Here is a 13745-nt window from a genome sequence, read left to right as displayed (position 1 = left end):
GGCAAGAAAACAATTCTAAAATGTCAAAGTCTCCTGCATTACTGCAGCCAGCAGTAAAGAGGTGTGTAACACTTGAAGGATACATGCAACATAGTGGTTTAGAAACTCATGATCTGATGCGGGCATGGACTGAAGAAAGCACTCTCTGTAAGACTCAAACCAAGGAGTAGTAGCTGAAATACACAATAAGGTAATATGAAATTTAATTATTTAACCATACTTCTGAATAGTCATTTATAAAAAGGAAACATGAAATACTACACCTAAAAGTAAATCTTGCAAACTCTGACAAAGTTTGCATGGCAAATAAAGGAAGAGAATCTAAAAAGGAAACATCAAAATATATACAAGGAGGAAAAAATAACTCTCTCAATCAAATCTCGTGATATTGAACAGCATCTTAAGTATCAACTTCCTCAGCATTATTCAGTTAACTCCTTACCACCCCTCTAAAAACAGAAGCTTGGGAACATAAAAATTACAAAATTCCTCTATCATTGTATTTGCCTACTGTAGGAATGCAACAACTGAGAAGCAAATTTAATTTTTAACTATGTAAAGGAACCAAGAATTACCAAAACCCTATCCTGACAGTTTTTCTGAAGCTTCCTGAAAGCTTTGTTACTTGGCTCCGCAGCAGTCCTCTTCCTCCTTCTGGATAAAGCCACAGCAACAGTTTAGTTGTCATCTGACCATGCAGAGATACAAAAAGCTAGAAGTTCAGATCTATGTTGTGCCATTAGTGCCTTATTACATTAACCTGTCATGTACACCCACTCTTTTACAACGGGGTCCTTAATGTTTAAGAACATCAGCTTGAAAGAAGTGAAGCATGTCTGGAGATATTCAAAGAACGTAAACAAGAGTTTTGTCTGATTCTTCCCACAATCCAGCCATGAAACACTTGTTCCTTTAGGAAATGCTTTACTATCATAATTCTGCATCTCCCTTACCTATGCAGAAAAAAATGACCCTAGATATAAATTATTCCATCTTTAATTACCTGACTTTACAGTGAAAGGTTAGAACCCAGAGTAAACTCACCTGCAAACTAGAAAACAATAACTGATACAGAAATACACACTAATTCCTGAAAGTATTTGTTCTCCTTATAGGGCACCAAGAACATTCCCTGATTCAACTCACGTGAAGACCCTCTAAAGCTGATTTCTTCCTGCCACCTCTCAAGCCCTTAATCTACTGGCTGACTTCAAAAAACTGAATTCAATTCATACATTGCAACTTTCCTCCAGTGCACTAAGTTAATGCTTTTCACTTCATCTTCTGTTGTCCAGCCATCTGCTATCAGCTTCATCCACAGAGGAATCAGACATATTCACACTGCACAGCTGAACTCAGTCTACTACTCAGAACATCTCACATTATAAGTAAACCAATAGAAGGCAAATTTCTAGCATTCACATATCATCTTTCTATGTATCTGCTCTTTGATTGATGGTATGAAAAAATTTTGGTTTAACTAAGTCTATCACATATGTATATTTTCCAGGTATTTGAATAAAAGAAAGTACGGTTTGTTACTAGAACAAGCCATGAGAAAATGACTCAAGAATATTTTTCAGAAGTATAATACAGCCTTGTAGGGTTCACATCAAACAAACTATTGGGGTAAAAAATAGCAGAAATAAGTATCATAGGACAGCTTCGATTGGAAGGGACCATAAAAGCCCATCCAGTTCCATCTCCTGCCACAGGTAGGGCTGCCACCTACTAGATTAGCTGTCCAGGGCCCCATCCAACCTGGCCTTCAGCACCTCCAGGGATGAGGCATCCACAGCTTCTCTAACTCACATTCTAAGTTAATCAAGTGTTAACTCCATTTTCATTTCAAGCTCTAATTTCAGTTTTCCCTTTCTGTCGAACTCAAGCACAGAAGTTTAAGAAATCTGACAGATCCACAAACAGGAATGCACTACACCTATTTCTCAGCCTTTCAATCAGCCCAGTAAACGTAACTGAACTCCCTCACCACATCCAAAATAAACAGTATTTGCTCAGGGCTGTAACCATTTACATTAGACATCTAAATAAACATGCATTCTATTCAAAATAAAAACAGTATTAAATAAAAATTTCATATATAATTATTTAACATTTCAGCAATTCACAGTAATGCTTGTCATTCAGAAACACAGACCTGTATGCTTTTCAGTTTTCCAGTGTGTGTTTACAGGAGGTTAAACAAGAGGAGCTGAATTTAAGCAGCTTGCTAATTTGTTCAGAATTGTTAAGAAAGAAAATTGGTAGTTCCTTTTCATATATATCAGCTTAAGACTAAGAAGTCTACTTCACTAGAAGTAGCATTTTTAGTCTCAGTATTTTTAGCTACTTCACTAAGTAAGATGGATTTCATGGATACCAGTATTCCAGAAAAAGTATTTAGCAGCACACCACTGGACACCTTTGAAATGACAGCTATTACTAACTGAAGGCACAAGCTTTGCTACTGTTAAAAAATGAAAAACACCAAAAACTGTCCATTTTATACATCACAACATCAAGCTTCACATAAGTTCAGAGGACAATAGCCAATGCATCTTGGCAGAAACAAGTCACATGTCACAAGGCTTCTTGTTTATAAGGAAGTCATACACCAGAAAGAATATCAGCATAACAGACACATGTGCTCTGGTACAGTTAATAGTTCAGTTCCAATTTGCAAAGCACCACTATTCAGTAAGAGGAAAAAAGAAATCTATGGAGAAGCAAGAAAACATGTTTGAAATATAGAACAGTGATCGTACATATCTCCATAGGACCAAACAAGGCAGTGCTTTTACAGCATCAGATCACTTCCTCACCACCATCACCACTATGCACTCATAGAATGCTATGGAAAGGCCAAATGATTTAGGTTAAATCAGCAGCAGAAATGTAACTAAAAGAGAAAAAATCAACCACCACCCAGCACTTTATTTATTTTATGGAAAAAAATGGAGGTACACATATCTACATCAAGATAAGTGCTAAACAGTTGTAGAAGATGGTAAGAAGAGGTGGATGGGGCATGTAGAGAAAGGAAAAAAGGGCAATTTGGCAAATTGGCTCCAACCACAAAAGATACCTGAATAAACCGTGGATGTGTTCAGTTCCATCAATGTCTTTTTCCAATTACTGTACCAAGGGACACTAGCTTTAACTGAGCGATCTGATAGAAAAAACATGGTATTATTACACTAAAACAGGTCAGGTTCAAACACAATAATGGTTTTTACGCTCTGGTAGCATGAAGGAGAAAAATCTATATCATTCAGGACCATCAGGGACTGAAGACATTTAACTCTGGAGAAGTCATGAACATTTCAGGCTTCTCCACGTTCCACAATGTGAAACAGAGTTATATGTAAATACATTTCTATTTTTCTAGTAGGAGTAAGCCACCAATTTCTGAGATCTCTCAGCCTGCAATTAACACAATTAAGAGGCTTGCTGCTGGATGGTTGCCTCAACATTCTAACTTCTATCTGTCATATCCTTGAAGGGCTGAATGCCAGAGTTAGCATCATGCAGCCCTAAACAAACAGTCATGGAAGTGATGCAGCTGAAAGCATACTCAGAAGAAAAAAGACTCAGCCTTTAGTGGGTTCACTTTCCCTCATTCTCCACATGCACCAGTATATGGGAGGGACATGCATGACTGAAGGCAAGCATCAGCAATGCTGTCAGCAATGAACCAGATCCATCAGTACAAGATCACAGATTTATGATTGAAACTATTAACAATTGTAACAAAGAAGGGTTGTAAACAATTAAACCAATACACCACAGCAGTTTCCAAGCTTTTATTTTTTTGCTTAGAGCAGTATTACAATCCCAGGAAATACTCACACCTGGCTTTGTTGAACCATCTCTTTATAATATGTTACACTTCATCATCATTAAAGATCAAGTAAATATGTTTCAATACTACCATCCCAGAAAACTAATTTACCAAAAGAAAAAAAGAGAAGCAAATCTGATCAGAGTATGTCACACTTCCATGGGAAAAAATATATATATGTATGTTTGTTTTCTGGTCAGAAATTAAACACTTCACCCATTTTTAATAAGATACTCTAACAACATAGAAAAAAAACGTTTCTTAGGAAACATGACATTTCCTGTGTAGAAAAACAACTATCTGACAAGCTAGACTTCCATACATCCTCCTACATTGTAACGAGAACCAGATTTCATGATCAAGTGTACTGTGCTCATGTTTTGTGCTAAAGCCCTAAGGAAGTGGACCACAAAACTACAAAAGCCAAGAAGTGCTTCTATATTTCTGTATGACACTCAACAGATTATTCCCTGTCCACCTTCTGCGTATGGTCAATCCAAACGGAAATAAGAACCTAATCATTGAGAGACAATATGGCCATGAGTGAGAATTATTTACTGCTGAAGCCTCGGATGTGATACGAACAACAAAAGGAGAGGTATTTTCTTCCAACGCTACAAATAAGTGGAATGACAAATTCACTATCACCCTCTCCCCCTGCATCTAAACTGAGGTTAACAGAAATATTAAGACATCCTCTGGACTAAAACAATTCTGCTTTCTTGGGAGTCTTCCAATCTCCAGAATGCAAACAGACCAACTTCTTAGATAAGGAGGCATGGAAACATTTCTGAGAGCTGCTTTCAAGTTTTCAAGAGCCAAGTCTTTTCTCTTACTGTTGATATATCCAACTGAGTTGAAGACATAGCTTCTCACATTATGAACTGAAGTTGTAGAATTATGCATTTTTTCATTATCAACATTGAAAAAAATATCAGCTACTAGTCTTCATGAATTTTCTGCTAAAAAGAAAGTATGAAAGCCCTCTGTCTTCCCCTATAACAGATTCAACTTCCTCATTGCATGCCAAACTACGTACAACTAAGCTAAATTATGTACAACAAATGACTTATCTTTAAATAGGGCACTGCATATATGCTTTGAATTAAGTATGTACTCAAAGGCCTTAATGGATTAGGGTCTTAACTGGGAGGAGCTTAATCTTCTCAGCTCTCAAGATCAGATCTCAATTGATATTATTCACTATGTCTTACCCCTGGAGACTGAGGAAAAGAAAAAACATTGTTAGACCATTCTTCTAATCATTTTGACAGTGAAATATGAAACACTGAGTTCAACAAAAAAAGTGTGAGGCAAAGATTTACTCATTTTTCCTCAAAACCCTTTTATCCTTCAACTGTTTATGATGACTTTATGAACTCTAAAGCACTAAGCAGGAAGGGACAAACAAAATAAGCCCATACATCAGTAATACCTCATTGTTATTCAACCAACCAAGGGTAAAATGTTAGTATCTCAAATTTGTCAAAAAAAAAAGTAAAGGCCCTCTGATCTGATAAGTTAATTAGAAAAAACAAACTGAGGTCATTTTCTATAGTATGATATTTCTACCGAAGTTCACAGAAACAACACTGGAAAACAAATTTAACTTAGGAATTTTTAATTGATTTCAACTATTCTTTTGAAGTATATAAAAAACAAAGCTATCTGAGTCAATTTTTATGCTGAAGTTTCAATTATCAAAACTGATCAACCCTCAAAGGAACTTTAATGTATGCTACAAACTTGATAGCGTGATTAGAAAACTTACAGTAGCATCTAATTTGAACTACAGAAAAATACGGTATCATTACTTACCACTAATGTTCAGATCATAATCTCCAGCTGTGATTACGTTAGCTACTAGTCCTTCAGCAGGCTGACTGATAGACACAACATCATTCAGAAGCTTTCGAATGGCACCATGCTGAGGTGGGTGAGTAATAATGTTGTTGACAGCAATCTTCAGATTTTTAATTATGTGAAGCTGGTTATTAGGATCTCTCATGTGAACTAAAAGAAAAAAGTATAGTTACTACAATAATTATCATAAATAAGCATTTCTCCAGTTCTCCATTGAACCTCACTATCAATTTAATACCTCAATGCATAATACCTGAGTATCAAAAAATGGAGCAGGGACTAGGGAGAAGGAAGAATTTACTTAATATTCAGCATAAAGTTCATTTAGACAAGCTGACAAAAATGTAAGCAGAGTTCAGTTCAGAAGAATGTCCACTCCAAGAAACAAGGTATCCATAAAACCAATAGCCTATACTGCTGTACACCCTCGTCCTTGTGGAATATACTTGCACTGAAAGCTTCTAAAATATATGTGGAATACACACCTCATGTTCCAAGGAGTGGAATTAAAGGATATGCCCAAAGTGTGATCACCTTGTGGGTTATTTACTTTTTTTAAATACTAGTTCCAGAACTCTACTATTCTCCAAGTAACATCACATAACTGATTAACTTCTAAAAAGTGTTATTGAAAGTTACATTTCTTGAGTGGTAAACTTTTGGTAGATCAATTAAAACAAAGTAAACAGTAATAACAACAACATGACTCACCTTCAAATGTTTGTTTAAAACCAGAAAGAAATGATATGAACATTGCATATTGGTTTCAAAATTATGCAGAATTCTGCATGAAATAGTGGGTTATTGCATGCAGCCACAAAAACACCACCCTGACAACACAGGTCAAGTCCATGGACATAATAATGTTTGTGCAAGAACCACAAACTGATGACAAGTGTTTAAGTTAGTACAGAGAGACTGCTCGTCTAAAGAAAGTTAACTAGATGCTTGCCAGTAAACCATACTCCAAAAGATAAGCAGATTCATTATTAAAATGAGCTTCATGTTTAACAGCACATCATAGTTTACACTGTTTGGGTTCTGTGTTACTCATCTCCAAAATAATTCCCTCTCTTTAAGAGGTACTTCTCTAAGAGCTCCACCAAACAGAGAACACTGTGAAAGAAACAGCCTCAAGCCCACTGGAACCAAACATATGAATTCCAGAACCAAGTCTAAAGGACAGGTCAGCAAAGTTCAACAAAGATGACTAAGAATATTTCACAGAATGTTAATGCTGAAACAGCACACAAATGCACATATGTAGTTTCCTTTGTTCTCCATATATTAAAAGCTAAACTAACATAGGCAAAGATCATACTTTCTTCCTTTAATAATATAAAACTACTTTTAATCCCCACTTCCCTGCTCTCATTTTGTGGTTTTCCGTTTGCTTTTTTTGTTTATTTGTTTTTGGGAGGGGAGAGTATGAGAGTGGGCATTAGAAGACCTCTCGGTCTCTTGAAAAGCAAAACCTTAACAAGAAAATTAGTTTTTACATTTATCTGTGCTGGCCCACCTTCCAGTTCAAGGTCTAGCTCTTTGATTCTTTCCTGAAAAGCATCCAGGCTACAATCTCTTTTGTATCTTACAGAGAGCAATACATTTTACCAGGTGCAATAACATGATTTGTAAATGCAGAGCTCCACTTGTGGAATTCTACATTCTTCCCCCTACCATAACAGATAAATGAATTATTAATCCTCAAATTACTAACACTACAGACACATGATTACTGGAAAGATTAAATGCAAGAGGAATCAGCAGGGACACAGAACTAAAGAGATCAATTTGTCTTCACCATTGCAGCTCCAAGAAAACTCATCCTTGCTGTCGCTCCTAGAATACAATAGCCATAAATGTGGGAAGCATACAAATGTATATACAAGATATATGCCAAAAATAATTGTCTATATGCAGTCCTAAGGACTAACAGAAAGAACATACCTGGAAGTTCAGAATTCTTGCCTTAAACCCTAAGGAAAATTTATTACAATATTACATCTATAATATTTTCATCTATTACAATATATTGTGGACTTCTGAAGGAAAAATTATAATGAGAGCTAAGAAAATATTTTGCCCAAATAGTAACGTGATAGGAAAGATTTTCTAATGCACAAGTTGAGAAAACTCGAGCACTGGCTAAAACGCTCATAAAAAGAATTTTAACATCAAACTAAGCTCACCAAATAAACAGTCTTCCCACTACACTTCCTTATTTAAGGCTTAGAATCAGGTAGCTATGAGAAGTTACCCCTTTACACTTCAAGGGAAAAAAAAAACCCTCTAGTTAAAGAGAAATCAAAGCTATCTTGAAACAGCACTTGCTCCCTGAAGTATATGCTACTTTCTTCAACAAGACAGCATTAGGTCACATAGCATTTTTAGAGCACCTTAAAAAAAAAAACCTGCTGTTAAAATTTGCCTACACAAAATATATTTGTTAAATTAGCCAGCGAACACCACCAACATAGCAGCCAAAAAAGAACACTGCTTTGAGAAGAAATGTGAAGGTATAAAATCTACAATAAACTCTGTAATAACCTTGTTTATTTTAAGAAAGTTTGGTATTTTGTTTTTGTTTAAAGTCAAAACTTAACTGGAAGGATAAAGTTATTCTCTTGCCTTTTTTTTTTTTAATAACTTATCATTCAATAAGAAATGTAATTTAATTGTCAACATCTACACTACTACACTAAGAAGCACTCTTAGCTTGCACTCAGGATTTCCTAACATCACTACTGGCGTATGCTGATGTAGTAGCCAAAAATACCCTTGCAATCTATCAAGTCATTCAGGGGCAGAAGTTCATCAGTAGATTAGGACTGACCAGTACTTAGTGCAGAGGCCCACTGCATCTAACTCCCTGTTTGGGCTTGTTTGAAATCAGCTGTAATCTGACCTCAGCCTCAGCAACAGCAGGTTGCTGGTTCAGTACCACCAAGAGCCAAGCAGCAGTCTGGGCCTTCACATCTCTTAACGACTATAGAATGAGTGTCATCAAAACAGTTTTGCACATGGATCAGGAGTTTCATTTCCTATTCTAAGGGAGACAGCACTGATGAACATGCAGCCTTTGTTACATTACAGAAATCCTAGACTGCAGGGAAAAATCTATATTCTAACTGGACCAAGAACACAGTAGCAAACCAGTGAATTACCTCATCAAATTGCAGAGTTCAAGAACACATGTGCTCTAACAAGGTGCACAAAGAGTTTACATTATAAATTCAGTGAAGTCAGCGCTAGGTAAAGAAAAGTAAGAAAACTATACCATATTTCCTTCTCTCTATTAAGAAAATCAGGGCTTAAAACTGAAGACAGCAAAGCAACCTTAAGTAGTAAAACATAGACACTGGAGGCAAGTGCACAAGCACACAATCTGCTGTGCTATATGATGCCTCTCTCTCAACTGGAAATGAAAAACACCACGGAAAAGCTTTAATGCCTGGTCAAGCCTATTACCACACAGCAATTCAACAACTTCTACAGTTCCCAGAGTCTCATACATGGGATACAGTTAGCAGAATTCATGCAACAGTGACTGTGCAGACTGCAACAAGCATTCTTTCCTGTCACTGACCTCCTTGTATTTGGAAGATAGAGAAACTGTTTATACTATTGTGCCAACAATTTTACTGCACATAACTAGTTTTCTGCCTGAAGTCAGCACCAAGTACTAATCTCCCCACCCTCACATGCATACCAGCTTTCATCTCAAGAAGCTTCTTACTGCACACAGCAATGCATTATCCAAGAAACTGGCAGAGGAAGTCACACTTGGAGTGAATAACTGCATGACTGTGACATACAGTAGGGTGGCCACAAATCCACTGCTCCTAGCTTTAATGTCTCCATCCTCCCAGCCTGGGTCAGGCCTTGAAGGGTAGTTCTCGCTGTCAGTTTGGCAGCTTAGAGAGAACAATAAGGATGCCTGTTCCCAAACGTTCCTCATGATAGGCACAAGTGTGAGATTAAGAAATGAAAACTGTATCATGGCGATTAAGGTAACAATAAGCACGTTTATTTATACAATTACACTATAGGACCTACAGAACACCTATCACAGAAGTATCAAAAGGTATGAGTTGATAACATGCAAACAGTAGAGCTTCCCTACGCAAGTTTTCAGAGGAATACAGAAAAACAGAATCAGTACCCCAACTAACAAGATCAAAGTCTTACAGCACATTGAGGGAATTTAAACTTCAGCCACAACCAATGCCTTTAGGGAGCAAAAATTGGGGGAACAACAGTTCAGTTTATAAGCACTGATATGGCACAGAGATCTGCACTTACACTGGAACACTGGGGATGATCCAGGTTTGAGAGTTCCTTAACTGCTACAACAGTCAGAACAAAAATAGTTACAAGTGAGCAACAAGAAAACTAAGTGTTCCTCAAAATGAGCACTCCACTTTGAACAGTCTGTCTGGTTTTGTTTTCTATATGCACTACTTTTAACTAAAGAACCAAAACAGATGTCTAAGTAATTTTAGAAACTTAGAAACTCCAAGGGTCTAAGCTTTTGCCTTTGTGGTTTTGTTTTTATTTAATCTGTGCTGCATTCCACATAGCTCACGAGTGTTGATAGACAAAAAAAACTTCTCTATAAATATTGAATATGATCATTATGGTTTCTAGACTTGCCACAAAATAAAGGTAAACTTTCACACAAACTAGCTTTCAAGTTGTTGTCACTCACTTGAGCAACAACGCAAACACCTAGCTTGAGAGACAGCTCAAGACTCATCTTTTTGCTGTTTTCTCTATACAAGATGCAAAGCTGAAGTCTCTCTGAGCCAAGTGTCTGCCAAAAACCTAATCTGAAAAAAAGCCACTGCATTGCCACACTGGTGAGCGGCTCTGCAGTTCTTTTCTGATAAAGAGTGGACTGAGAAGCATAGCTTATATTAAGTTAATTAAGTTATTGCCTGTTTTACACATTAAAGAACCTGATTTACTCTTCAAAGAGGCCAACTCCTAGTTTAACTGGGATTCTTTATGGCTGTTTTTATCTATGACATGTAACCAGTACAGTTCTCCCATTCTGTCGGCACAGCTCCCATTCACAGGTGCATCAACAAAGTACATATGACAAAACATCAGGTGTGAGAACCATAGAAGGGACCCCAAAGACCATAAGTTCCAACCCTTTAGTAACAGGCAGGGTTGCCAGCTGCTACACCAACTATCAGATCTAATTGTCCAGGGCCCCATCCAACCCAGCCTTAAACACCTCTAGATACGAGGCAACCTCAGCCTCTCTAGGCAGCATGCTCCAGCACCTCACCACTCTCTCAGTAAAAAGCTCCACCCTGACAACCCTTCCTTTAGTTTCAAGCCATTCCCCCTTGTCTTATCATTACCTACCCATGTAAACACCTCCCAGAACGCTGGTTGCGATTTCAGCTGTAAGAGAAAGCCGGGCAGCAAGAAAGCACATAGCTATAGCACGATGCAGACAGCAGCTTCGGGCGAGCTCGCTTTAAAAGCACACTTCCCCTTGACCCTGCCGTCCTTTGCGATGTCTGCAAGAAAAGCTCAGCTCCCGAGGGTATACAGAGCAAAAACAGAAGCCAAACGAACGGCAGCAGCCCAGCCAAAGGCCAGCCCGGTACTGCCGGGGGAAGGCTGCTCGTCCCCGCCCTGCCCGTCGCCCCCGCGGGAAGAAGGGAGCAACGACACCGCCTTCCCTGCCCCCACGGCCGGCACCGACCTTCCGAGGTGAGGCGGCAGAAGGGCTTCACCAGCTCGGCGAAACTCAGGTTGTTCCTGCGGGTCAGCCGCTCCGCCTCCTCGCTGCACAGCGCGGCCACCAAGGGCACGAACGAGTCCTGGATGAACTCCTGCACCGACTGCACGCACTGGGCCATGGCCGCCGCCGTCGGGGAGCCCGAGCCGGACCCGTCACCTCGTTCCGCTTCTCCCGCCGAGGCCGCAGTCGGCCGAGCGCTCAGCAAGCGGACCCAGCCGCCATGTCGCGCCTCCGCCGAGCCCCTCGGGTAGCGCCCGTCCCGGCGGCCTCCGCGCTCGCTCATGTGATTGGCCGCGAGGGGCGGGGCCGAGGCGGGGGAGGCGACGGTGGCCGTGGGGCGCACAGTGCGTTCCGGCGGGGGCGGCGCCTCCTGAGTGCAGTGAGGTCTCCCCCAGCGCCTTCTCTTCTCCAGACTGGTCAACCTCAGCTCCCTCAACCTACCTTCATAGTAGAGGTGCTCCAGCCTTCCAGTCATGGCCCTCCTTTAGGTGCACTTCAACAGCTAATCTCGGAAATATTATCCAAAAGCTACTCAAGATGGCATAAAATATATTTTGGTTTTGATAGACACTAGAACAAGTCAAAGGCCAGCTTTGTGCAAATATTTATGCTTTTTCCTGGTTTGGAAGCTCTCCAAAGAGAGTCCAAAATAACGTTTCCAGAGATGAAGTGGGACCTCCACCTGGCATATGGAAACAACAGTGCTTTTCCCATTATCCCACTTAATCGTGTGCTTCAGAACATCATACAGATTACAGCTGGTAGATTGGCATGGAACAAAAAAGTCCCAATCCTAACCACAACTGGTTTGACATTAAAAGCAATTTTTAAATGCTGAACATCCGACGCCTTTTTAGCAGAGGTTCAGTTTCACTTCCCATGTTTTCCCATGGCTTAGGACTTTTGATTCAGCCTCTGACTTGTTTGCTCTATCAACGAGAGAAAAACAACCCCAACTTTAAGGAACATAGTAGCTCAGGGTGTTGTATATGATATTTGTTTGCTAAAAATAGCACTGTCAGGAGATTCAAATAACATTATTTACAAGGCAGAAGGTACATCAGAACAAATGTAATATATTATCTTTAATTACTTACATAATTCCCAAGCCTGCCAATTTGGGTGCAAATTCTTGCTTTTAAAGCCAGCCTGTTAATAAATAAGATAAACAGTTGACAGAATTAGAGAGGGGCTGATAAGAAGTCCTAAATCCAAGCGCTAGCTGTCTGGATTATTTATCTGAATTGTAGATTTAGAGATGGGACAAGAATGGACAATATATGTCCTATATGTATTTGTGTAAGAAACAGATACAGCTTATGCAGGCATATAGGTGAGATAGCAGAAGAGGTAAAGTTTGTCGCTAGTTTATGTGGAGGTGGGTTGGCTGGTCGGGGTTTGTTTTGATTTTGTTTTGTTTATTACTCCAAGACAAAGTAGAACTACAAACCTCAGCCAGACTGGAGCAACCAACATCAATAAGCCTGCTGCCCACTGTGGGAAAGGAAGCAGTCCTATCGATGTATCTCAGTGGGGATGAATTTAAGAAACAGCACTGCAGCCTTAGTTTCTCTTTAGGAAGGTAGCAACATACATATACAATATCCTGGAATTGTGCTAGTCACACAAAAATTAAGTTTTGACACGTTGTGTCTAGTACTGACAGTCAGCAGAAGAAATAATTCCCTTAAGTTACATGCTTTTTCTATTTTTCTATTTTGTTATATTTTTTTCTATTCAGTTAAATTTTAATATTCTGAGTCAGCAATGTGCTTAATACAGAGGAATTCACAAAGATTTCTTAACAGTAATCTTTCTCTAAAAAGGGAATAGCATAAAACTATTGTTTTATCAAAACGGATTTTCTAATTCTCCTTTTATACATATTTAAGTAATTACTGTTGGTGGCATTAGAAGAAGACAAAAATGATTCAAACAGTAGATTCTCACTTAACAACTATTTCCTGGATCACAAAGGGTGTTTTTCCTAGTTATTTAGTTACATAAATAATGCTCTATATAGTGCAAAATCCTACAATAATAATAAATGCCTCAGAACAATACTGGCTGTTTTCTATTGTTCACCAGATAATACTCCTGAGGATAAAATCAATTTGAGATTTCCTTTGTTTTGCATGATAAGAATCTCCTGTCTTTCCACAAACATATTATTTTTCACAACATTACATACATATCAATCAATCAATTAATAAAATAGGCCAAACCAAGCAAGCAGATTAAACAACATTTCCTTATCATAATAAATAAATAAATAAATAA

General features: G+C 38.6%; 1 protein-coding gene across 4 annotated transcripts in view; it reads right to left on the bottom strand.

Moving 5' to 3' along the window:
• TRAPPC8 (trafficking protein particle complex subunit 8) overlaps positions 1–11713 on the bottom strand; it is a 47901-nt gene extending 36188 nt beyond the window's left edge. For 2 of the 4 annotated variants that reach the window (XM_065753435.1, XM_065753436.1), the window contains exons 1-4: positions 11427–11713; positions 5660–5854; positions 3086–3169; positions 84–173 (exon numbers count right to left, since the gene is read on the bottom strand). In XM_065753435.1, coding sequence (XP_065609507.1) covers positions 84–173; positions 3086–3169; positions 5660–5854; positions 11427–11583 — 526 coding nt within the window. In that variant the 5' untranslated portion in view covers positions 11584–11713. The remainder of the gene's footprint in view (positions 1–83; positions 174–3085; positions 3170–5659; positions 5855–11426) is intronic. The other 2 variants (XM_065753437.1, XM_065753438.1) reach the window with 1 other exon arrangement.
• Between the last annotated feature and the right edge of the window lie 2032 nt (positions 11714–13745).

The sequence above is a fragment of the Cyrtonyx montezumae genome, unplaced genomic scaffold (genome assembly GCF_038088225.1).
Source record: "Cyrtonyx montezumae isolate F1298 unplaced genomic scaffold, pur_monq_1.0 scaffold_8, whole genome shotgun sequence".
NCBI classification, from domain to species: domain Eukaryota; kingdom Metazoa; phylum Chordata; class Aves; order Galliformes; family Odontophoridae; genus Cyrtonyx; species Cyrtonyx montezumae.
The sequence above is the reverse complement of the archived record's forward strand: the minus strand, read 5'-3'. Positions and strand labels throughout refer to the sequence as shown.